Here is a 22,463-nt window from a genome sequence, read left to right on the forward strand (position 1 = left end):
GCTGCGTGGTCTTGTGGTGTTTATACTTGCGTACTATTGTTTGTACAGATGAACGTGGTACCTTCAGGCATTTGGAACCAGACTTGTGGAGGTCTACAATGTTTGTTTTATTAGGTCTTGGCTGATTTATTTTGATTTTCCCATGATGTCAAGCAAAGAGGCACTGAGTTTGAAGGTAGGCTTTGAAATACATCCACAGGTACACAACCAATTGACTCAAATTATGTCAATTAGCCTATCAGAAGCTTCTAAAGCCATGACATCATTTTCTGGAATTTTACAAGCTGTTTAAAGGCACAGTCAACTTAGTTACCTAAACTTCTGACCCATTGGAATTGTGATACAGTGAATTATAAGTGAAATAATCTGTCTGTAAACAATTGTTGGAAAAATGACTTGTGTCATGCACAAAGTAGATGTCCTAACCGACTTGCCAAAACTATAGTTTGTTAACAAGAAATTTGTGGAGTGGTTGAAAAACGAGTTTTAATGACTCCAACCTAAGTGTATGTAAACTTCCTACTTCAACTGTACCTGCTATGTTTTTCTGTTCACACGTCGCATATACCCCTCCTGTGGGTCTTGTTTCGCTTTTGCTGTGATAGATATTGATATTTGATGATTTCTCTGTTTTGTTATCATTATCATTGTATATTGTGTAATGATTTGTGTTCAATTGTATTTGATTTAGGAAACCGTTTGAAGTTGTACATTCTTGATAATGCCAGAAAATGTGCTTTGCCTTTCAGTAAATACCCTGTTCATGTTAGATGGCATGATCTGTGTGTTCTTCCCTGTATCTCTGAACTTCCCCGTTTTCTTATCTGCTAACAGCTCCAGTTATCATTAGCCCTCTAGAGTCGATTGACGCATTGGTGCATCAATCTAAGAAACATAATAAAAGAATCTCCCCTTTGTCGTCGGAGGCGTCTCAATCCACTGCATCCACCGATGTCGCATTTCCGCATCTGCGATGAAAGGAGGCAGAGCTAGAGCCGTGTTTCTCAGACCATGAGACATCCCGAAAAATATATGAGTATCTACTACTATTATGACCACTCTATGGAAAGGGGAAACTCTCACGAACACGATGACAGGTGTCACGGGACTCTTCTGAAGGAAACCAGTATCAGTTAAAAACATGATGGAAGTATGAAGGTAGTTGTGTGCCTACCCAAAGAAAGGGGTTAAATATTTGTTAAAAAAATTATATATATACAGTATCAGTAACATGTTTGGACCAACCTACTCATTCAAGGGGTTTCCTTTATTTTTTTTATATATATTTTTCTACATTGTAGAATAATAGTGAAGACATCAAAACTATGAAATAAAACATTGAATCATGTAGTAACCAAACAAGTGTTAAACAAATCAAAATATATTTTATATTTGAGATTATTCAAAGTAGTCACCCTTTGCCTTGATGACAGCTTTGCACACTATTGCCATTTTCTCAACCAGCTTCATGAGGTAGTGACCTGGAATGCATTTCAATTAACAGGTGTGCCTTGTTAAAATCTAATTTCTGGAATTTCTTTCCTTCTTATTGCATTTGAGCCAATCATTTGTGATGTGACTAGGTAGGGGTGGTATACAGAAGATAGCCCTCTTTGGTACAAGACCAAGTCTATATTATGGCAAGAACAGCTCAAATAAGCAAAGAGAAACGATAGGCCAACATTACTTTAAGACATGAAGATCAGTCAATGTGGAAAATGTTCTTCAAGTGCAGTCGCAAAAAAACATCAAGCGTTATGAAACTGACTCTCATGAGGACCACCACAAGAAACAAAGACCCAGAGTTACCTCTGCTGCAGAGGATAAGTTCATTAGAGTTACCAGGCTTAAAAATTGCAGCCCGAATAAATGCTTCACAGAGTTCAAGTAACAGACACATCTCAACATCAACTGTTCAGAGGAGACTGTGTGAATCAGGCTTTCATGGTCGAATTGTTGCAAAGAAACCACTACTAAAGGACACCAATAATAAGAAGAGACTTGCTTGGGCCAAGAAACACGAGCAATTGACATTAGACTAGTGTAAATCTGTCCATTGGTCTGATGAGTCCAAATTGGAGATTGTTGGTTCCAACCGCCCTGTCTTTGTGAGACTCAGAGTATGTGAACGGATGATCTCCGCATGTGTGGTTCCCACCGTGAAGCATGGAGGAGGAGGTGTGATAGTGTGGGAGTGCTCTGCTGGTGAGATTGTCTGTGATTTATTTAGAATTCAAGGCACACTTAACCAGCATGTCTATCACAGCATTCTGCAGCAATACGCCATCCTATCTGGGTTGCGCTTAGTGGGACTATCATTTGTTTTTCAACAGGACAATGACCCTGCACAACTCCAGGCTGTGTAAAGGCTATTTGACCAAGAAGGAGAGGGATGGAGTGCTGATCAGATGACCTGGCCTCCACAATCACCCAACCTCAACCCAATTGAGATGGTTTGGGATGAGTTGGACCGCAAAGAGCAGCCAACAAATCAAATCAAATCAAACCTGATTTGCCACATGCGCCGAATACAACAAGTGAAGACTTTACCGTGAAATGCCAACAGTGCAGTTCAAGAAGAAGAAAATATTTACCAAGTAGGCTAAAATAAAAAGTAACACAATAAGAATAACGAGGCTATATACAGGGGGCACCGGTACCGAGTCAGAGTGCAGGGGTACAGGCTAGTTGAGGTGATCTGTACATGTAGGTGGGGGCGAAGTGACTATGCATAGGTAACAAACAAACAGCGAGTAGCAGCAGTGTATGGGGGGGTCAATCGAAATTGTCCGATGGCGGTTTTTATGAGTTGTTCAGCAGTCTAATTGCTTGGGAGTAGAAGCTGTTGAGGAGCCTTTTGGTCCTAGACGTGGAGCTCCAGTACCGCTTGCCGTGCAGTAGCAGAGAAAACAGTCTATAACTTGGGTGACTGGAGTCTCTGACAATTTTATGGGCTTTCTTCTGACACTGCCTATTATATAGGTCCTGGATGGCAGGAAGCTTGGCCCCAAACTTAATGATGGTGTTGGAGTTGTGTTTGACCACGCAGTTGTGGGTGAACAGGGAATACAGGAGGGGACTAAGTACACACCCCTGAGGGGCCCCAGTGTTAAGGATCAGCGTGGCAGACTTATTGTTGCCTACTCTTACCACCTGGGGGTCGGCCCATCAGGAAGTCCAGGATCCAGTTGTAGAGGGAGATGTTTAGTCCCAGAGTCCTTAGCTTAGTGATGAGCTTCGTGGGCGCTATGGTGTTGAACGCAGAGCTGTAGTCGATGAACAGCATTCTCACATAGGTGTTCCTTTTGTCCAGGTGAGAAAGGGCGGTGTGGAGTGCGATTGAGATTACATCATCTGTGTATCTGTTGGGGTGGTATGCGAACAAGTGCTTAGCATATGTGGGAACTCCTTCAAGACTGTTGGAATAGCATTCCAGGTGAAGCTGGTTAAGAGAATGCCAAGAGTGTGCAAAGCTGTCATCAAGGCAAAGGTTGGCTACATTGAAGAATCTAAAATCTAAAATATATTTTGATTTGCTTAACACTTCTTTGATTACTACATGATTTAATATGTGTTATTTCATAGTTTTGATGTCTTCACTATTATTCTACAATGTAGAAAATAGTAAAAATAAAGAAAACCCTTGAATGAGTAGGTGCGTCCAAACATTTGACTGGTACTGTGTATATATATATATATTTTTTTTTTCTGATCTTTTTTATATCTCCTAGATATAGGACAACACTTCAAAACCGAGTTTCTTATTGTGTATTTTTTGACTGTCTTTTGCCATTAATGAATATGTTATTCAATGAGTTTCTCTGGCCTACAGTAGTAAAGGCCAAATGCAATATTTTATCAAATCCTAAAATGTCAAATCAAATAGCTAAATGATTTATAGTATGACCATCTTAAAACAATTCTATATGTCAGCTTGGAACCCCCCCCTCCACCGCAATAGCTTAGACTTTTAAGAATGAATGCTGTATCTTTGAATGAGGCAGGAACACTATAGTCTACTTTCACCCCTGACTATAGTTTTCCTCAGAGTGTGTTGGGCTGTGGTTCTCATTAGGGCAGTTTTGTAGTATATTAATCAGTGCACAACTTCTAAAATAAATCACCAATGCTGTAACAGCAAGCCACAATGTTACAATTTTAGATGTACAAAAATCTAGTTGAAATGTATGGCTGTGAACACATACCCTAGGCTGCATGTTGCCTTTAAGCGACATTGCCACAGCTTGAAGAGACTGCAACCCAGAAACAAAACCCACTTCCTCCTGAGAGAGAATAAAGGGAGACCAGTGGTTAAGTGACACTGGTGAATGGTTCGTCATTTGAAACCTTCTATCGTAGAGCACTTGCTATGATATACCTACCTGGAGAGGGGGCATTTACAGTGCGGCGAAGTATTAGATTAGCAGAACATGTATCTAGAGGGAAGTAGAGGGAACATGAAAGAACGTGTTTTGACATGTTGAAAAAAATGAAAAGATAGATTAGCAGCTATACAGGAAGTAGGAAGTCAGATACAGAGAGGTTTTAGTGTGACAGACAGACTGGAGATCTACAGCAAAACCCCTCATACATGTGTGTGTGCTGTGTGTATATATGTGAGTGTGTGTGTGTGTGTGTGTGTGTGTGTGCGTGTGTTGTGAAGTGAGATACTGATCTTTTCTATGAAGGAGCAATAATGTCTCTCAAGCTACCTCGGAACTGGGACTTCAGTACCCTCAAAGCTGAAACATCTAGAATAGGTAAGTTACTGGATGTTATCCTAAACATTTAGCTATTCTTGGCAGTCATTGCATTTGCGTAAATAGGAAAATGTGTTGTTGTATCATCAGTTGCATTGTACACTAGTGCATGTGTGTTACACGCGTCTATGAAGAGGTATAGCGACTGGACCTGTGGGTTTAATGGCCCAGTGCAGTCAAAAATAGGATTTTCTAAAGTTATATTTCCACATTTTGTGGTTGGAATAATAACAATTGCTGTGAAATTGTGAGAATGTAGAAAAAAACGCTTAGAATTTCAGCCTGTTTTGGTGGAATGGAGTTTTGGCTTGCCTGGTGATATCACCAGGGAGTACATTAGCTACTAGACCAATAAGAGAGTTCTAAACCTCTCTGCCAATAACAGCAAATGTTCAGTTTTCCCCTCCCCACTCTGACCATTCCCAGAGTCCGTGCAAGCTACTTTTGTTTCTTTTTGACCTGTTTAATTTAAAACAATCACATTAAGTTACTTAATTGTTACCCAGAAATGATTTGATAATGAGATAAAAACAGCTGCATTGGACCTTTAACTTGATCCATCTGAGTGGGTATGACCACAAGTCAGAGACTACTATGATGACACACCGAATGCATTTGATGGATCCCTTCTGTCTTCTTCTAATGCTTTTTAAAAGGAATTAGGAATCAGATTACGTTACTGAGTTTGGGTAATCCAAAAGTTACGTCAGTGATTACAATTTTGGACAGCTAACTAACTAGTAACTATAATGGATTACATTTACAATGTAACCCAGCCATCCCTAGACATGAGGTTGACTGTGGCACTGTGTGTGCCAGCGGCATACTGAGAGTGTTTTATTTAGACTGTTGTTCTTATACTTGGTTATATTTCTGTGTTAAGCTGTGTTTGTGGTCCAGGGCCCTGGCTTACAGAAGGATCATGCACCTGATTACAGCAGGTGTGGTGCACCTATAACTTAACAAGACAGTGCATGAGTGCATGTGAATACATATATAGCCGCTACAGCCTTATATGGCAATGTCATGACTTCATACTGAAACTATTAGTGGAATGGTGCAGTTGTCCTCAACCTGTCAGTGAAAACAGTGTGGATACTTCTATTTATGATGAACAGGTTTATGTAGTTTAGTGGATACACATCAGCATTGCTGGGAGACAAGTGACTTGTTATTTCTATGAAAAGAAGTGACTTCTTATGCTACGAGGGCCGCCCCTCATAGCCTGGTTCCTCTCTAGGTTTCTTCCTATGTTTCCGGCCTTTCTAGGGAGTTTTTCCTAGCCACCGTGCTTCTACACCTGCATTGCTTGCTGTTTGGGGTTTTAGGCTGGGTTTCTGTACAGCACTTTGTGATATCAGCTGATGTAAGAAGAGCTTTATAAATACATTGATTGATTGATTGACTTCTAGGACTGCTTAATTTATCACACGGTATACTTTACCAGTCAGTTACTCACAGCCCTGAGAACTTAACCCCAGTCCTCATCTCAAGAAAATGTAGTGCTATAGTTCAGGCAGCAAGGCGTTTCTCATTTTCTCTGTGCCCTTTGGGTACTTTCAGCAGGAAGTTGATGAAATGTCAGAACAGTAGCTGTGACTCTGCAGACTCGTGTGTGTGTGTGTGTGTGTGTGTGTGTGTGTGTGTGTGTGTGTGTGTGTGTGTGTGTTTGTGTATGAGAGCGACTGTGTGAGAAGGCCTGATGACTTCTATAATTTCTCTTACACCTGTACACTGTACACACATTTTATCTACGGCATGGCTACCCTTGATTGTTCATCAGAGGATCAAAAGCCATACATGTCAATGGATTTATATAGGGATAAGAAATATGTACACAGAATGAATATGTATAGTCATGCAACTGAATGGGGCCAGTGTGTTCTGTCATTTCAACTGCTGAAGTTAGAACGCTATTCCCTATTTAGTACCCTACTTTTGACCGGGGCCCATAAAGCTCTGGTCAAAAGTAGTGCACTGCATAGGGAATAGTGTGCCATTTAGGACTGGTCTCTAGGGGTTAAATATTCATGTAACTGAGACCCTTATTTGGAACTACATATATTTCTGCTGACTCTTAGTACACTCAATAGGATTGTGCCACGGCCACGCACTTTCAACCCCTCACTATTCCCACTGACGTGAAAGAGCTGGCATTCTTGCAACAAGCTCCGTTTGATTGAGAAGTTGAACATCTTATTCATGCCTCCATTGGGACTCCTGGGTCTAGGAGGTCCCGGGTCCAGTTGAAAAGTTCCTCAAGGGTCTGTGTCCGTCTTTCCTTTTTTCGTGGCGTCTCATCCTTCACTGTGTGTGGGCCAGAGGTTCGTCCAGAGTCCTTTGACATGGCCCTCTTCAAGGGATGACGCTGTTAAAACAGACCAAAGGGTCTGCGTTTTAGGTGGGGGCCTTCAAAGTCTTTCCCCCATCGATGCAGTCACGTCCTGTTTATATAGCCAGGCTCGTCTTCTTCTCTTCTTTCATCTGGCCTGGGAGATCACGGTGAATTACACGACAAGTGAGCGAACACTCTCAATCACAATCACACCATCTGTCCGGCGAGCTACAGTACCACCCTGCGTGCCAATCCATGCGTGATTTTCTCTCTCCATCGTGTGCCACGTAGCCTACAACTCGACCCCCATCTCCAGTCGTTCTTCATACTCTTCCGTTTATCTCTCTCATGCTCTCTTCTGAGATCATCCACAGACAACTTAGACAGTAAGTCATCATGTTGTTGAGCAATGACTGGCCTGTTAGTAAAGGACAAATGACTCAACCGTGTCTACATTTAGGCCTAGTTGAGACCATGTACTGTGTTATTGTTCCTGTGTTGCCCTTCCCTGTAGTCTATTGTACATGATTGTTGAAGGCACAGTGTCTTTGTAGGTCACTATTTTCCTACCATTGAACAATCACGACTAGAATCTAGAAGCATGCACCTCAAACAGGAAGCTTGGCAGGTCAGACAGGGGCGGCCTGTTTCCTGCCAGGCCACCACTTCGATCTGCCGCAAGTCAGATTGATGCGTGTTCAAATGAATAAAAGAGGAAGACCTGACTTGACGGATGTTGAGAGCCTTGTTGACATCCTGGCTGTGTTTAGTGAAGTGTCTCTTAATAAGGCTCTCGTTAACAGTACGGCTGTTCTGTTTGTTTCTGCTCTGCTGCAGCGCGGTCTAGGAGTGTGATGCCTGGAGAGGGCAGCCCAGGGTTAGGCTCGCCCGGCTCCACCAGGAGGTCCATGGAGAGGCCTCTGAAGGCTGGCTGGCTGAAGAAGCAGAGGTCCATCGTAAAGAACTGGCAGCTGCGCTACTTTGTGCTGAGAGGAAGCACACTGACCTACCATAAAGACGAAAAGGAGGGGACTGTCCAGGTGAAAGATGGGGTAGAGAAGAAGGCAGATCGGTCTAGGCTCTAGTTATAGCCTTTAACTTTGGCTTTTCCTGATCTGGTCATGTGGTTAGGAAAACCTTCAAGCATCCAAACAACACTACTGCTGTCAATATTCAGTTAGCATGTTTCCATCTTTATTGAAGTCCTTCCCTGTGTTTCCTGTAGCCTAGACATGTATGCGTTGTTTACTAAGATGTCAGTGACAGTCTGTCTCTCTGTCCCCAGGGTGTAATCCAGCTGAGGTTCAGTAAAGTCAACAAACTCCCACAGAATCAAGATGATCCAGGGAAATTCCTCTTTGAGATTATACCACGTAAGCAGAAGACGGTCTCAGTCTGTCTCTGACTCTGTCTCTGTCTCGGACTCTGACTCTGTCTCTGTCTCATTCTCTCTCTCTCTCTCTCTCTCTCTCTCTCTCTCTCTCTCTGTGTTCTCTCTCTCTCCCTCTCTCTCTCTCTCTCTCTGTGTTCTCTCCCTCTCTCTCTCTCTCTTTCCCTCCATCTCACCATGTCTCTCTCTTGGCCTCATCTCACCATGTCTCTCTCTCTTTCCCTCCATCTCACCATGTCTCTCTCTTGGCCTCATCTCACCATGTCTCTCTCTTGCCCTCCAACTCACCATGTCTCTCTCTTGGCCTCATCCCACCATGTCTCTCTCTTGCCCTCCATCTCACCATGTCTCTCTCTTGTCCTCCATCTGACCATGTCTCTCTCTTGTCCTCCATCTCACCATGTCTCTCTCTTGCCCTCCATCTCACCATGTCTCTTTCTTGTCCTCCATCTCACCATGCCTCTCTCTCAGCCTCCATCTCACCATGTCTCTCTCTCGTCCTCCATCTCACCATGTCTCTCTCTCAGCCTCCACCTCACCATGTCTCTCTCTTGTCTCTCTGTTGAGATAGGAATGAAAGATATACCTTTCAATCTATGTATGATGTATCCCAGTATGTTGGAGAGTCATACCCTCTCTGTATTCCAGGCAGCAGTGGTGATCGGGAGCGGCACCCGTACGTCCTCATGGCCAACTCCCACAGTGAGATGGAGGAGTGGGTCCGCACGCTGCGCAGGGTGGTTGGATCACCCTCTAGTGGAGGTACAGATAGTCTGCTGACATTAAAGGACAAGAGTTTTCCCTGACCAAGGGACCTGACCAGGAACAAAACATATAACTAGGACCCAGAATAGGTTTTTCCTGGTCAGGTCACATGGTCAGGAAAAAGCGGGTCTCTAGTCATCTGAACTTATTTTCTTGACTTTTGGTTCAAGGACTCTTTTTCGAATTGTCCTCGGGCCCATGACATAAAGCCGCAACCCATGAGGAACTAGCCACAAACTTGAAAAACGCTGTCTCTGATTCCTCAGTTTGGTCTGTGACTTACTCTAACCGCTCTCCTTCCCTCTCAGCAATATTTGGCAAGGGCCTGGGTGATACGGTAACCTACGAGCAGCGATTCGGCCCCCACATGGTGCCCATCCTGGTGCAAAAGTGTGCAGAGTTCATCAGAGAACACGGACTAAGCGAGGAAGGCATCTTCAGACTGCCGGGACAAGACAACACAGTCAAACAGTTTAGGGACGCGTTCAACGCCGGAGAGAGACCTTCCTTCCCAATGTGAGATGCCTCAGCGCTAAACTAAGCTAAGCTAACTTACATAAGAGCGTTTGAAGGAACGTTCAAGGGCGCCAACGTACAAACAGACAATTATTACGCCCTTTTTATACAAACTGAAATCCCGTTGGCTTCTTTTCTAAAGGTTGCATAGTAAGATGAGAGAGATGCAGTGAGGATGATAGTACAGAGATGCCTGATACACTTTTCTGCTGTTAGTGCTCTGTGGCTTACACCACATCCTGTCCTAGTAGACAGAGAAAGACAGTTTTATAAAAACCTTCTCCCCACGCGGAGCTCTCTATCGTGACACATTTGTTGAAAAGGGGGACAAACTGATTTGTAGCTGGATTCAACACAAAATAGAAATACACTCAGCACAACTGTATGTTTTTGTTTGTGTGTGTGTGCATGTGCATGTGTATGCATGTGCGCCTGCATGTGTGTGCACGTGCAACTGTGTGTGGGTGTGCTCGTGCACCGTTTCTGACTGTTTTGTGCCCTGCAGTGACACAGATGTCCACACAGTGGCGTCGCTCCTCAAGCTGTACCTGCGGGAGCTGCCTGAGCCGGTGGTGCCTTGGACACAGTACCAAGACTTCCTGGACTGCAGCCCCATGCTGGACCCCAACAGTGCTGCAGTAGGAACTAATATTTACTTCAATAAAGAAGTTAGCCAAATATTCTTATAAATAAACATGTCCTCTAGGCTACAATTTGTGATTTAGCTCTATATCTGTCCACGGTGCCAAAATGAGTATGTACTGAATCAAAGTGTGGTAACTTCCTTTAATGATGACCGTAGCCAAATGTTCATGGGCATTTTTGTTTCTCACAATCATTTGTAATTTAGCTTTATTTCTATCAACTGTGCCAAAATGACTACATGCAGGCCTGCTGAGTAAGAGTGCGTTAGTTGAATTTTGTATATTCCAACTCACTTTCCACCCAGGGTCGTGAGAGACTGGAGAAGCAGATCAGCCTCCTTCCTAGAGCCAACTACAACCTCCTCAGCTACATATGCAGGTGAGCTTATACTTACACAATCACACACCAGGGTAGTGAATATTCAATTGAATGACATATCATAGAACCTATTGACGAACGAGCTTCTATTGAAACATTTGAAAAGCAATTTGATTACTACCCTGTAATGATTAGTCTACAGCTTTTGCTCATACAGCATTTTGTGTTTGACCCCAAAAAATAAAAGCATCTGCATGGTGAGTGATTCTAAGTCCTAACTAGGGCACGTTATAAGGTATAATTTGGTACTCGCCCTGTGTGACTTTGCTGTCTAAACTGTGAACTGTGTCTGTGAAGGTTCTTATTTGAAGTGCAGCAGAACTCCAAGGTGAACAAGATGAGTGTTGAAAACCTGGCCACGGTCATTGGGATCAACCTGCTCAAGCCCCAGATTGAGGACCCCATCACCATGATGAAGGGTGAGACCAGACCACGCTAAGAAATTGCACTGTGAAACCCGGGTTGACGTTAATTCCATTTTAATTCCAGTCAATTCAGAAAGTAAACCAAATTCTAATTACAGCATTTCCTCATTGAAAAACAGTGGAAATAATTTGAATTTCAGTGTACTTCCTGAATTGACTGGAATTGAAATGGTTTTGACCCCAACCCTGGTGTGAAAAGGCCTTTAGTGCATGCTGCAACGGGGTGTAATTGTCATTATCAGCAGCAGTAGGCCTATGCCTTTATTTTGAAAGTCATACCTTTATTTTGACATACTTCTGCTTGACGCAATGACAAACCGACCTTACTGTACAGTTTGATTATTTATGAAATGCAGATGCATAGATACGGTATCATTTATGTCAACAAATGGTTTCTGTATCCTCGTTCCCTTTCAGAAATGTCTTTTGCATGAACCGACTGTGCGCTTGGCTGTGTCTCTCCTCACAGGTACTCCTCAGATCCAGAAGCTGATGACAGTGATGATCAGGCAGCACGAGGCTCTGTTCCCTCCGTCTAAAGACGTGGCTCCTTCACCCCCCATCGAGAAGAGTGACAAGAAGAAGAACAGCGCTCCACGCAGCTTTGTGGGCTGGGAGTCTGCTGAGGTAACAACATCACACAATCATTTTCAACGCAGCCCATAGGGCTCTGGTCAAAAGCGGTGCACTATAAAGGGAATAGGGTACTATTTGGGTCGCAACCTTAAAGAGGTTCTTCTCTTATTTCATACCGGGAACGTGGTACAACACATGCACAACTAAAGGAGTAATAAATTGAGTACACCAAACATTAGGAACACCTTCTTGATACACACGGAACAATTTGAGAGTGAAAAACCCAACAGCATTGCAGTTCTTGACACAAACTGGTGCATCTGACACCTACTACTATGCCCTGCTCAAACCACTTCGATCTTGTGTCTTGACCATTCACCCTCTCAATGTATACTCAGTGTATATTATGATACATTATTATATCAGTAAGCATTGCATAGCTACACTTCTGTAAATGTTAATGTGTGTTGCAGTGTGTAAGAACACTTTAAATAAAGCTTGATTCAATTTCAGAATGTTTTGGAGAAGAAATTGATATCTCTCTCTCATTTTTAGTTCTGTGGTCTAAATCCATTCTGTCTGTCCCTGCAGTGTGAGGGGTCTCTGTCCGAGTCTCCAGAGGAGGAAGAGGACACAGACACACTGGGGCCAGATCCAGTGACCATCTCCATCCCCCAGGCAGGGCCCCAGCAGCCCCACGCCCCCTCTTCATCCTCAGCCATGGACCTCTGGTCCGGGAGCCCCCGCAAACGCACCCAGACCCTGCCCACCCTGAACTGCCCAGTCCCCGGGGTGGCCGGCAAGCTGGAGGCCATAAAGTGCTGGAGCCACATCAATGAGTGCAGTGAGGAGAAAGTTGAGAAGGGGGAGAAGACTCTCTCAGAGGACATCTTTAAGATCCTGGACCTACAGAGGACCTCTCTGTTCGGAGAGGTCCAGAAGAAGGACGGGGAGGACAGAGGGACGGCCAGGAGAGGAAGTGACATCACAGTCACCTATGATGACATCACAGTCCCCTATTCCAAACCCAGCAGGGACCCCCAGCGGAAGTCTCAGCCAGCGACCCCTGAGAAGAAGACAGAGGCCAGAAGAGCTGGGGTTTCATCTTCAGCCCAGCAACCAGACAGTAAGGTTGAACAGCAGGAGGACAGACGGGGAGACACAGAGCACCTCGTTACCAGGTCTGTATTATGGAATACTGTCTCTTTCCCAAATGACAATCTACTCCCTATATAGTGCACTACTTTGACTAAGGCTATAGGGAATAGGGTGTCATTTAGGATGCGGAATACTATTTTATTGGAAAGGACACGATGTCAACACAAGTGTTCTGTACTCTGCATTCATAAATGCAATCTCTCTCCCTCTCCTCTCCCCTCCCATGCAGCCTGCAGCAGAGGAACAGAGAGCTGAGTGCCACAGTAGCGGAGCTGCAGTCAGCCCTGGATACAGAGAAGCGCTGTGTGTCGGCTCTGGAGATCCGGCTGAGGAACGCAGAACGCAGCCGAGACGAGGCCCAGAGACGCAACCAGGAGCTGGACCAGGAGATACAGCAGTTCCTCTCCAGAGAACCAGGAAGACCAACTTAGAACCACAAAGGGGCCAACCTAGATCCAGTAGTTCCCCACCAGAGAACCACGAGGGCCAACCTAGAACCTAGAACTGCCTTTACCCTTAAGTTATCAAAGAGATCCCTCAATACAGTATATGGATATTTAACATAGAGATCTATTAACAAGGGAGAGAGAGGTAGAGAGTCAGTGTCTTGGCCAGAGCTGTAACCCTGGCTGGGACCTGAAAAATGTTGCTAGCTTGTCAAGTTTGTTTGGTGGGAAAAACCATGTATAAACTCTTTATCTAAAGCAGATGTTGACTACACTTCACATTCATAGACATACAATGAGGAATGCTGCAAATGTATGTAAATGGCCTTTGCTTGGTGTAGCTGATTATGGACGTGATGTGTGTATTATCCTATAAGATGCTGATGGTTGCTGACCATGCAGGGGCTGTTACATTTCTATTGTTGGATAACTTACAGCATGTAAATGCAATAGCTATTGGTGCATAGTGTCCAGGTTAAGATCATGTCCAGGACACTTGGACTATAATGTACTGTATTAGTATGGCTGCGATTCAATTCATAGCGCTGCGCGCTGGACAGCCAACAATACGGCTTTTAAAGGCATTTTGCCAACGTTCGCGGAGATCGCATTCATGGTAAAACGCTGCGCATGTCGGCTCAATTGTTAAGGTCCGAATCATGTTTAAATTTCTTTGATCAGCAAATGAATAAAGAAGAACAGATTAAGTTAACTGACCAACAATCTGCACAGTTTGTCATTATTATGGTTGAACTACAACCTTTTAAGAGGGATTGCATGTGATATGTGTAATATGCACGTGAGATAGAGTGAGAGAGACAGAAAGAATGAATGAGATCAGGGCCAAAGAGAATGTCGTCACACACTGAAGGGGTCAGAGGAAAGATAGTGTAAGGCCAGTGGGAAAATGGCTGGAATGTGTGCGTATGTGTGTGTGCGTGTGTGCAAGTCTGTTTGTGCATTCTGTGTGTGTGTGTGTGTGTGGGAGCATGTTTGTTCGGGCATGTCTGTGCTTGTGAGAAAAACAGGGAGCTAGTGAAAGTGGGACACTGGTGTTATCAAGCATTCTTCAGCATTGCAGGAAGATTGAAGAGAGATGGGGACTGGCGGTGTACAAAGGAGGCATTGCGGAAAAGGGACCGCAGGGGAGATAACAGCACGTCTGTCAACTGTCACCCTGGAGGATGGGTAACAGGGGGGGGGGGGGGGGGGGGATCCTGTTCCCTCCCATGTCATCTCCTCCTCACTATCAAGAATGTATCTTTGCAGGTCACTGTCAGAGACTCAGGAATGAGGACCCCTGAATTCATGTGGAAACAAACAGTAGCAGCCATACAGATTCTAAAAGTGCAGTTAAATTATACATCCGAATTGAGAATCTGGAACTGGCGGTAACATTAATTAATCTAGCGGAGTCCATCTTTAAAGGCAAATCTGAGATGACGAGGTGTTATGATGAGGTATTGAGGGGATTCTCAGGTTTTGGAATCACGCATTAAAATACCGTTCGTGCGTTCATCTTAAAAAGAGTGGGAAAGAAAAGAGAGAGTGGGCACGTGACTTTAAAGGGGAGGTTAGTGTAGATTACTCCTCTGGTCATTGGTCAGTGGAGATGTGTTCTAGCTTGAGCCATCCAGGTTCTAGTTCCATTGTCACCTTTGACTCCATGCTGTCTCCCTAATCACAGTGGAATGCAAGGAGACTAGTCTGCCCTTACAAAGCATGGAGTCTGCTCTTGAAAAGCCCTCTCCCTCCTGCAATCCATTCTGGGCTGTGGAATCTGGACTAAAGCTGACCTCAGAACCACTGTACTGATGTCTGACGGACATGTGAGGGTATAGCGCAGAGCACACTGGAAACTGTACGTCTTGGCTCCTGTGCATTCAATAGGCAGTTGGGCCTCTTGGTCAGACATTCAGACAGAGATAATCCATTTCCAACACTCCAGTGACATCTGCAACGTGTTCGCCAACTAAAAGAGGAAGTGCACTTAAGTGCTGCAAACTTTGAAACACAAGTGGGTACTGAGTAGATTATGGAAAAGTTGTGTTGTGTGGTCGACTTTGTTTCCACAACAGACAAAGACACAATTTAAATTCTTGCTCTCATAATACAACTTTTTTTTCTCCAACTGAAATATATGCTTTTCAAGTTTTTATTTTTTAACTATTACAACTTATGTCATAAAATACTAATGAAATGCACGGTCATCTGTGCAGTGCTGTTCTCATCAGCTGATCTCAATTGGTTTGTTATGTGTTCTTCAGACTTGCAGAAGTCCATAATTTCTCATCACTGCCCATTACATCTCACACCTCATTACATTTCAATTTAATTTGGGAAGGCACTGTCCAACAGACATATCATGTAGCATCCAACATCAATAGACCCTTTATGGATTTGTCAAAAACAAATGGTCAATGGAGCAAATTCCTGTTTCTGCAGTTCCCCCATTTACCAAACAAATAAACACATGAACAATCTCATCTTTGCCTGGTGCTCCGACACAAAACAAAATATCCCTTTTACAAGGAACAGGCTACAGGACATTGTTTACAAAGTCCTCATTAAGGAAGTGGTGAGATAACACACACAGACACACACACACACACACACACACACACTCACACGCACACAGGGACACACAAACACAGGGACACAAACACTGAGAAATGCAGAGCTTACCATATCATAGATAACAGACAGAAAGAAAGAGAGCTAGAGAGAGAGAGAGAGAGAGAGAGAGAAGAGAGAGAGAGAAGAGAGAGAACAGAGGGAGAAACTGAGAGAAAAAACACAAGGGATGCCTCCTTTGGACACAGCAAAGCCACCCTCTAGCTGGGACTCCAACTCTTTAGAAAACAACATCAAAAGGTGTGCATTGGGATAAATGGCGTGATATCTGGAATGAGAGTCGTTTATCAGGGTTTCCACACACAGCAAGAGGAACACACGGTTAGAGCTACAGAACACAGACCTCCTCACTGGTCAACTCCAAGGGTCAACCGAACCTTTTGAGTCACCAGAGAACCGACAACCACCCGGATCAGCAAGAGAAAAACACGGTTGTTGTTTCTCACCCTTCATCAAGCTGAATCCAACCTCCAGTGGACCATTGGATTAACACATTTGTTAGATATAATTCTGTTTAATCTCAACATTGGATAGTCCCTGTGGATATACCATACAACACAAGAACAGTATCACTCCTCTCCATGGCGGACAATGGGCTCTCCAGGTTAGAGGCTACCTCTATCACCAGGACCCCCTTCCCCCTGCTCCCCTTGCTGCTCCTGATGTGGCCCCTGTCTGGGCAGGGCAGCCCCATCTCCCTGGCCCCAGAGAGACATCGCCCTGCTCCAGGTCTGGGAGACGGCCACGGGGGCGTCATAGACCCATCTCTGTTGGAGCAGGACAGGGACGTGGACATGCAGAGCCTGCTGGAGAGCCTCCGGACCTTCAATTTGTCTGGCCTGGGCCCTCCCGCCCAGGCACCTGGCAGTGTCCGTGTGGAGCCGCCCGAGTACATGATGGAGCTGTACAACCGCTTCGCCAACGACCACACCGCCATGCCCACCGCCAACATCATCCGCAGCTTCAAGAACGAAGGTAGAGAGCCACTATACTGTACTCTGTGTCCTTATGCCGTACTAGCTTCACATTATGCTGTGGTGTTCTTTGCTTTGGAATTTTTTTAATTAAAGTACTGTAAGCCCTTTATCCCTGTGTAATGAGAGTATTAATATCAGAACTGTTCATCAGAAATGTATTACGTATCAAAATGTACCTGTAGAAGGTCAACATGCATAGTGTAAAAACAATTAAGTATAATTTATGCATTTTCATTTACGTTTGTTTTTCATCTTACAAATACTGTAGGACCTTACATTTTTGAGATTCTGCACTGTGCAAATAAAAAAAAACTGTTTTATTTATTTGGACAAGAATATGAAACTGTGAATATCTCATTATTCATTTAGATTTTTTTACAATAATATATTCATTCAACTTGATCTAGTTTAATGTTAATTGGAATGCTACAATTGCCTCGGAAGTGTTTTGGACAAAATCTTGGCTTTTGCTGTACTATCAATTCTGCAGTGTATTCAAAGCATCAACATGGAGAACTACTGATTAATTAACAACCTTTATCTCTGTGTATTCCTCTCCCCCAGACTCGTCTCCCTGCAGTTTGGGTAGTAGAGGGGTGAGACAACACCCTCTGCTCTTCAACGTATCCATACCCCACAATGAGCGTATCACCGCCGCAGAGCTGCGTCTCTATACTTTGGTCCAGACCGATCGCAACCTCTACGCTGGGGTCGACCGCAAGGTGACCATCTACGAGCTGGAGCAGCAGGACGGAACAGGAGAGGACAACAGAACAGCGAAGGACACCGAGAGAGGAGGAGCAGGAGGAAGAGGTGGAGGACGGGAGGAGTTAGTAGAGCTGGCATCACGGCAGGTCTATGGTACTGATAACGGCTGGGAGGCCTTTGACCTAACTGCTGCCGTCCAACACTGGCGCAAGTCAGAGTACAGCACCACCCACAGGCTGGAGGTCCACATAGCAAGCCTGACTTCCGAGGGGGAAAGAGGGCCGACACTAGCAGACGGTGAGGGAGAAGGAGAGGGGAGGAGGACATTCAGGGGAGACATGGAGATAGACACCAGCCCAGATGACAAACACAAACCCCTGATGATTATCTTCTCCGACGACCAGAGCGGTGATCACCGCGATGACAAGCGGGAGCTGAACGAGATGATTGGACACGAGACCTCGGAAGCGGTGCTTCAGGGTGACCTGGAGCTGAATAGGCTGTGGGGGGAGCTGGGCCGGGCGGGGGGCGAGGAAGAGGAGGAAGAGGAGGAGGAGCAGGACGAAGAGGCCCTGCTCCAGATGCGCTCCAATCTGATCTATGACACGGCCTCCAGAATCCGCCGCAACGCCAAGGTCAACCAGTGTAAGAAGCAGTCACTGTACGTGGAGTTTAAAGACATCGGCTGGGACAGCTGGATCCTAGCGCCTGCCGGGTACGAGGCCTTTGAGTGCAGTGGCATCTGCACATACCCGTTGACCAAACACGTGACGCCCACCAAGCACGCCATCGTCCAGACACTGGTGAGCATGAAGAGCCCACAGAAGGTGACGCGGGCCTGCTGCGTGCCCACCAAGCTGGATCCCATCTCCCTGCTTTACATGGATGACACCGGAGTAGTCACGTACAAGTATAAGTTTGAGGGCATGGTGGTGGCAGAGTGTGGCTGCAGATAGCTAGTCCACCCTGCTGTTCATATGGACACGGAGAGAGACATTCGTGAAGAGAAATGACAGGGTGAGGATGGAACAAAGCAAAGACTACATTTTTTAAAGCAGGATTGGTATTAGAATAGATGGACTCTGAAATTAATCTAGAATCACCGTTGAGAACAGTTGACAAGAAAAACAGCTATGACATGTATGTATATATAAGATGGATCTAAACTAAACAGTTTGTACATTGTGTATGTATATTTTGTATTTCAGGAAAATGTATATTTTGTTTTGTACAGTAAAATATCTATGATACCAATTCATAATTCTGTAATAGAATCAGTTGGATGCCATTTGAAGCTAAATAACACATTTGGAATTTGCTAAAGAATTTGAGGAAAAAAGTTTGGACCTTAAAAAATAAACTATCCTTTGGTCTCTCAAAGGGTTCCGGCAATACAGCAACCAGCCATACAGTGATGTCCAATAGGCCTAGCTGGTGGGACCACATAGGGTTCTCCACAGTTAGCTCTCCACTGACATCGATCTCCTGTCTTCCTCTCCACTTATCTTTGTTTTCCCCCTCCCTAGACGCTAACACTAATCCACACCTCATTTAGAATGTCTCCCTAACAGCAACAGGCCTCCCAAGGGAAATACAAACCTGACTGGACTGGACTTCTGGTAGGGGCCTGCCCTCATCTTCATCCCCACCACCTCCCCCTGGCATTTAGGACAGTGGGCTGAGGTCAGGGCAGCAGTTAGGGTGGGTTATCTCCCTCGAGCCCTCACCCACCTTCCCACATCGGCCTCAGAGTCAGTCACATGCCGTGCGAGCCACTTTCTCCCACTCCTCCGCACCGTGCCGATAAGGAGGTGTTGGCGGTGAGAAACATGTGCTCCACCACTCAGGACTGGAGGTGCTGGAGGAGCGGCGGGGGGAGGAGAGGGGGGATGGCCTGTCAAGATTCCATGGGTACTAATAGAAACAGATTCTACAGGCTCAACTCACTGACCTACCCCCATCATGTGCCCCCTCCAACCTCCTCTCCCTCCCTTTGTGTCTTTACCTTCCATACATCCCTCTCCCCCTGGCCCTGAAATCCTTCACGTTTAAGGAAAAGATTTCCATATATTTGGCCTGTTATCATGGACAGGCTGAGAAGATGAGTGGAGAGTATGGCACTTCATGTCTCTCCTCCCCTCCCCTGAGAGTCCTGTGTGGAGTCCTCTCTTGTTGTTCTGTGTTCTTGTAATACAAATGTAATACAGTTCTCTGCTGCTTGGGTAACGTGAAAGCCTATTTATTGATTAATTTATTGATTTTACTATGACAAGTAGGTGATTATGTAAAATTGTACAACATGGATATGCATACAGAGGGTGAACATACAGTACATACCCTGACCATATTGTAGAATGTCTTTAATTTATAAATATTTTATGAATATTATATTTTGTTACCTGTTGTTGTGGTTCCTTTGTGAATCCTTTTGTAAAATACTGAAGAGGCGAAACTTAAACTTAGTGTGCATAAAAGGCTTCACAAATCATTATATTTTCATACAATGAATACTTTAAAAAAGGACTATTGTACATATATTATCATAATAATATCTGTATCGGAAACCATTATTCATTTCTCTCCTGGCCCGGCAACTATAAACAGGTTGCAAAACTGAACCTCCCTACTAGGCCTAATTATCTTTAGAAAAGAGCCCAGTTAGCACATTTGGTTCCTTGTAAGTTGCGGGAATGTATGTTTTGGTTTCCTGACCAGTAAAACTGAAAGATTTTTAAACGTTCTGAGAACAGAAGTGAAAATGTTGCCTGTTCTGGCAACTTTTATTTTTATGTTGCAGGGAGGTTCTGATAATATTTTACTCTGGTTATTTGAAAGTTTTCCCGGGAAAGGTTTTATTAGCGTTCTGAGAACGAAAATTATAGGTTATTCGGAGGCTTTTGAATAATTTCCTTAACTTTTCTCACTTTTAATAACACCGGTAACTTATTTTGGGTTCACTTTTTAGAACTCCAAGCACAGATAGGACACATGGAAATGAATTTCCTGAGGTATTAATCATGCAAAAACATGTATTTTTTATTGTGACACGTCATCAGTGCGATTCAAACCTATAATCTTCTGATCTCTATCAATGGAATTATGAAGTCTGCTGCGGCACCAGGCTGGAGCTAGCATGCCATGTTTGAACTATTAGGAAACCAAGAAAAAGAAATCGCTTTTTATGTTAAGTTCCTTATATGTGCTGAGAATGTGCTAAAGCCAAGGAATTATCCTGCACCATTCTCAGAAAGTTGTGGGAAGGTTGTATGCAAAATAACCATAGGACATCCATGCTCTCACCAGGCTTTAAGAAACATATGGTTCTCAGAACATTATGTGCTAGCTGGGGGGGCTTTCCGGGCTGGGGGTATGACTAGGATGCATAACTCTGAGGTTGGGACTGTTGTGTACCATAGTATCAGCTCACAGGCCATAGTTTACACACGTCACACAAACACAGTGGGAAACTGACTGGAAGCCCAGCTAATGAACACAATGGATGGTCTTCCTGATGATCTGCCTGCTGCTCGCTATAACAAACTGCAGATGCAGACAGCTGCTTTGGATGGAAAACCTGTTCTTTACCTTTTTTTGAGCGCTTGAATGAACTATAAACATGTTTCCTTCACTTCCAATGCTCTTCCAAAAACATGCCTGATAGACTTATATCAACAACAGCAGCAGCAGTGCCAAGGAATGTTGACACTACACATAGTGAATGTAAATAAAAAGCATGTGCCCCAAAATACTGTGTAAAGATGCATGACTTTTACTTGGTAGACTGTAGTAGTAGGCTGTAGTAGTAGCAGGATGTAGTAGGATGTAGCAGTGGGATACAGTAGTGGGAAGTAGTATTAGGCTGTAGTATTAGGCTGTAGTAGTAGGATGTAGTAGTAGAATGCAGTAGTAGGATGTAGTATTAGGCTGTACTATTAGGCTGTAGTAGTAGGATGTAGTAGTAGAATGCAGTAGTAGGATGTAGTAGTAGGATGTAGTATTAGGCTGTAGTAGTAGGATGTAGTAGTAGAATGCAGTAGTAGGATGTAGTAGTAGGATGTAGTATTAGGCTGTAGTATTAGGCTGTAGTAGTAGGATGTAGTAGTAGAATGCAGTAGTAGGATGTAGTAGTAGAATGCAGTAGTAGGATGCAGTAGTAGAATGCAGTAGTAGGGTGTAGTAGTAGAATGCAGTAGTAGGATGTAGTAGTAGAATGCAGTAGTAGGATGTAGTAGTAGAATGCAGTAGTAGGATGCAGTAGTAGAATGCAGTAGTAGAATGCAGTAGTAGGACGTAGTAGTGGGGCGTGGTAGTAGGCTGTAGTAGTAGAATGTAGCAGTGGGATATAGTAGTGGGATGTAGTTGTATGATGTTGTAGTGGAATGTAGTAGTAGAATGCAGTAGTAGGCTGTAGTAGTAGGATGTAGTATTAGGCTGTAGTATTAGGCTGTAGTAGTAGGAAGTAGTAGTAGAATGCAGTAGTAGGATGTAGTATTAGGCTGTACTATTAGGCTGTAGTAGTAGGATGTAGTAGTAGAATGCAGTAGTAGGATGTAGTAGTAGGATGTAGTATTAGGCTGTAGTAGTAGGATGTAGTAGTAGAATGCAGTAGTAGGATGTAGTAGTAGGATGTAGTAGTAGAATGCAGTAGTAGGATGTAGTAGTAGAATGCAGTAGTAGGATGTAGTAGTAGGATGTAGTAGTAGAATGCAGTAGTAGGATGTAGTATTAGGCTGTACTATTAGGCTGTAGT

At 44.2% G+C, this 22,463-nt stretch overlaps 2 protein-coding genes across 2 annotated transcripts; both read left to right on the forward strand.

Annotated features, from left to right (window-relative positions):
- Positions 1 to 4,295: 4,295 nt before the first annotated feature.
- Positions 4,296 to 14,117, forward strand: LOC139412052 (rho GTPase-activating protein 25-like). The gene is made up of 11 exons (XM_071158841.1): positions 4,296 to 4,760; positions 7,933 to 8,135; positions 8,381 to 8,468; positions 9,134 to 9,247; positions 9,559 to 9,766; positions 10,272 to 10,404; positions 10,716 to 10,789; positions 11,087 to 11,208; positions 11,684 to 11,841; positions 12,382 to 12,971; positions 13,178 to 14,117. The coding sequence occupies exons 1-11, from the start codon at positions 4,697 to 4,699 to the stop codon at positions 13,377 to 13,379; spliced, it is 1,956 nt and encodes a 651-aa protein (XP_071014942.1). The 5' UTR covers positions 4,296 to 4,696; the 3' UTR covers positions 13,380 to 14,117.
- Positions 14,118 to 16,346: 2,229 nt separating this feature from the next.
- On the forward strand, positions 16,347 to 21,459 carry LOC139412053 (bone morphogenetic protein 10-like). The gene is made up of 2 exons (XM_071158842.1): positions 16,347 to 17,003; positions 17,570 to 21,459. Exons 1-2 carry the CDS (start codon positions 16,610 to 16,612, stop codon positions 18,667 to 18,669), a joined length of 1,494 nt encoding a protein of 497 aa, XP_071014943.1. The 5' UTR covers positions 16,347 to 16,609; the 3' UTR covers positions 18,670 to 21,459.
- The last annotated feature ends 1,004 nt before the right edge of the window (positions 21,460 to 22,463 follow it).

The sequence above is a fragment of the Oncorhynchus clarkii genome, chromosome 6, assembly GCF_045791955.1.
Source record: "Oncorhynchus clarkii lewisi isolate Uvic-CL-2024 chromosome 6, UVic_Ocla_1.0, whole genome shotgun sequence".
NCBI classification, from domain to species: Eukaryota; Metazoa; Chordata; class Actinopteri; order Salmoniformes; family Salmonidae; genus Oncorhynchus; species Oncorhynchus clarkii.

Coding starts and splice junctions, on each gene's coding strand:
- LOC139412052 (XM_071158841.1), top strand. CDS start 4,697: ATGTCTCTCAAGCTACCTCGGAACTGGGACTTCAGTACCCTCAAAGCT. Junction 10,405..10,715: donor TGGACCCCAACAGTGCTGCA/GTAGGAACTAAT, acceptor CTTTCCACCCAG/GGTCGTGAGAGACTGGAGAA. Junction 12,972..13,177: donor ACAGAGCACCTCGTTACCAG/GTCTGTATTATG, acceptor CCTCCCATGCAG/CCTGCAGCAGAGGAACAGAG.
- LOC139412053 (XM_071158842.1), top strand. CDS start 16,610: ATGGCGGACAATGGGCTCTCCAGGTTAGAGGCTACCTCTATCACCAGG. Junction 17,004..17,569: donor CCGCAGCTTCAAGAACGAAG/GTAGAGAGCCAC, acceptor CCTCTCCCCCAG/ACTCGTCTCCCTGCAGTTTG.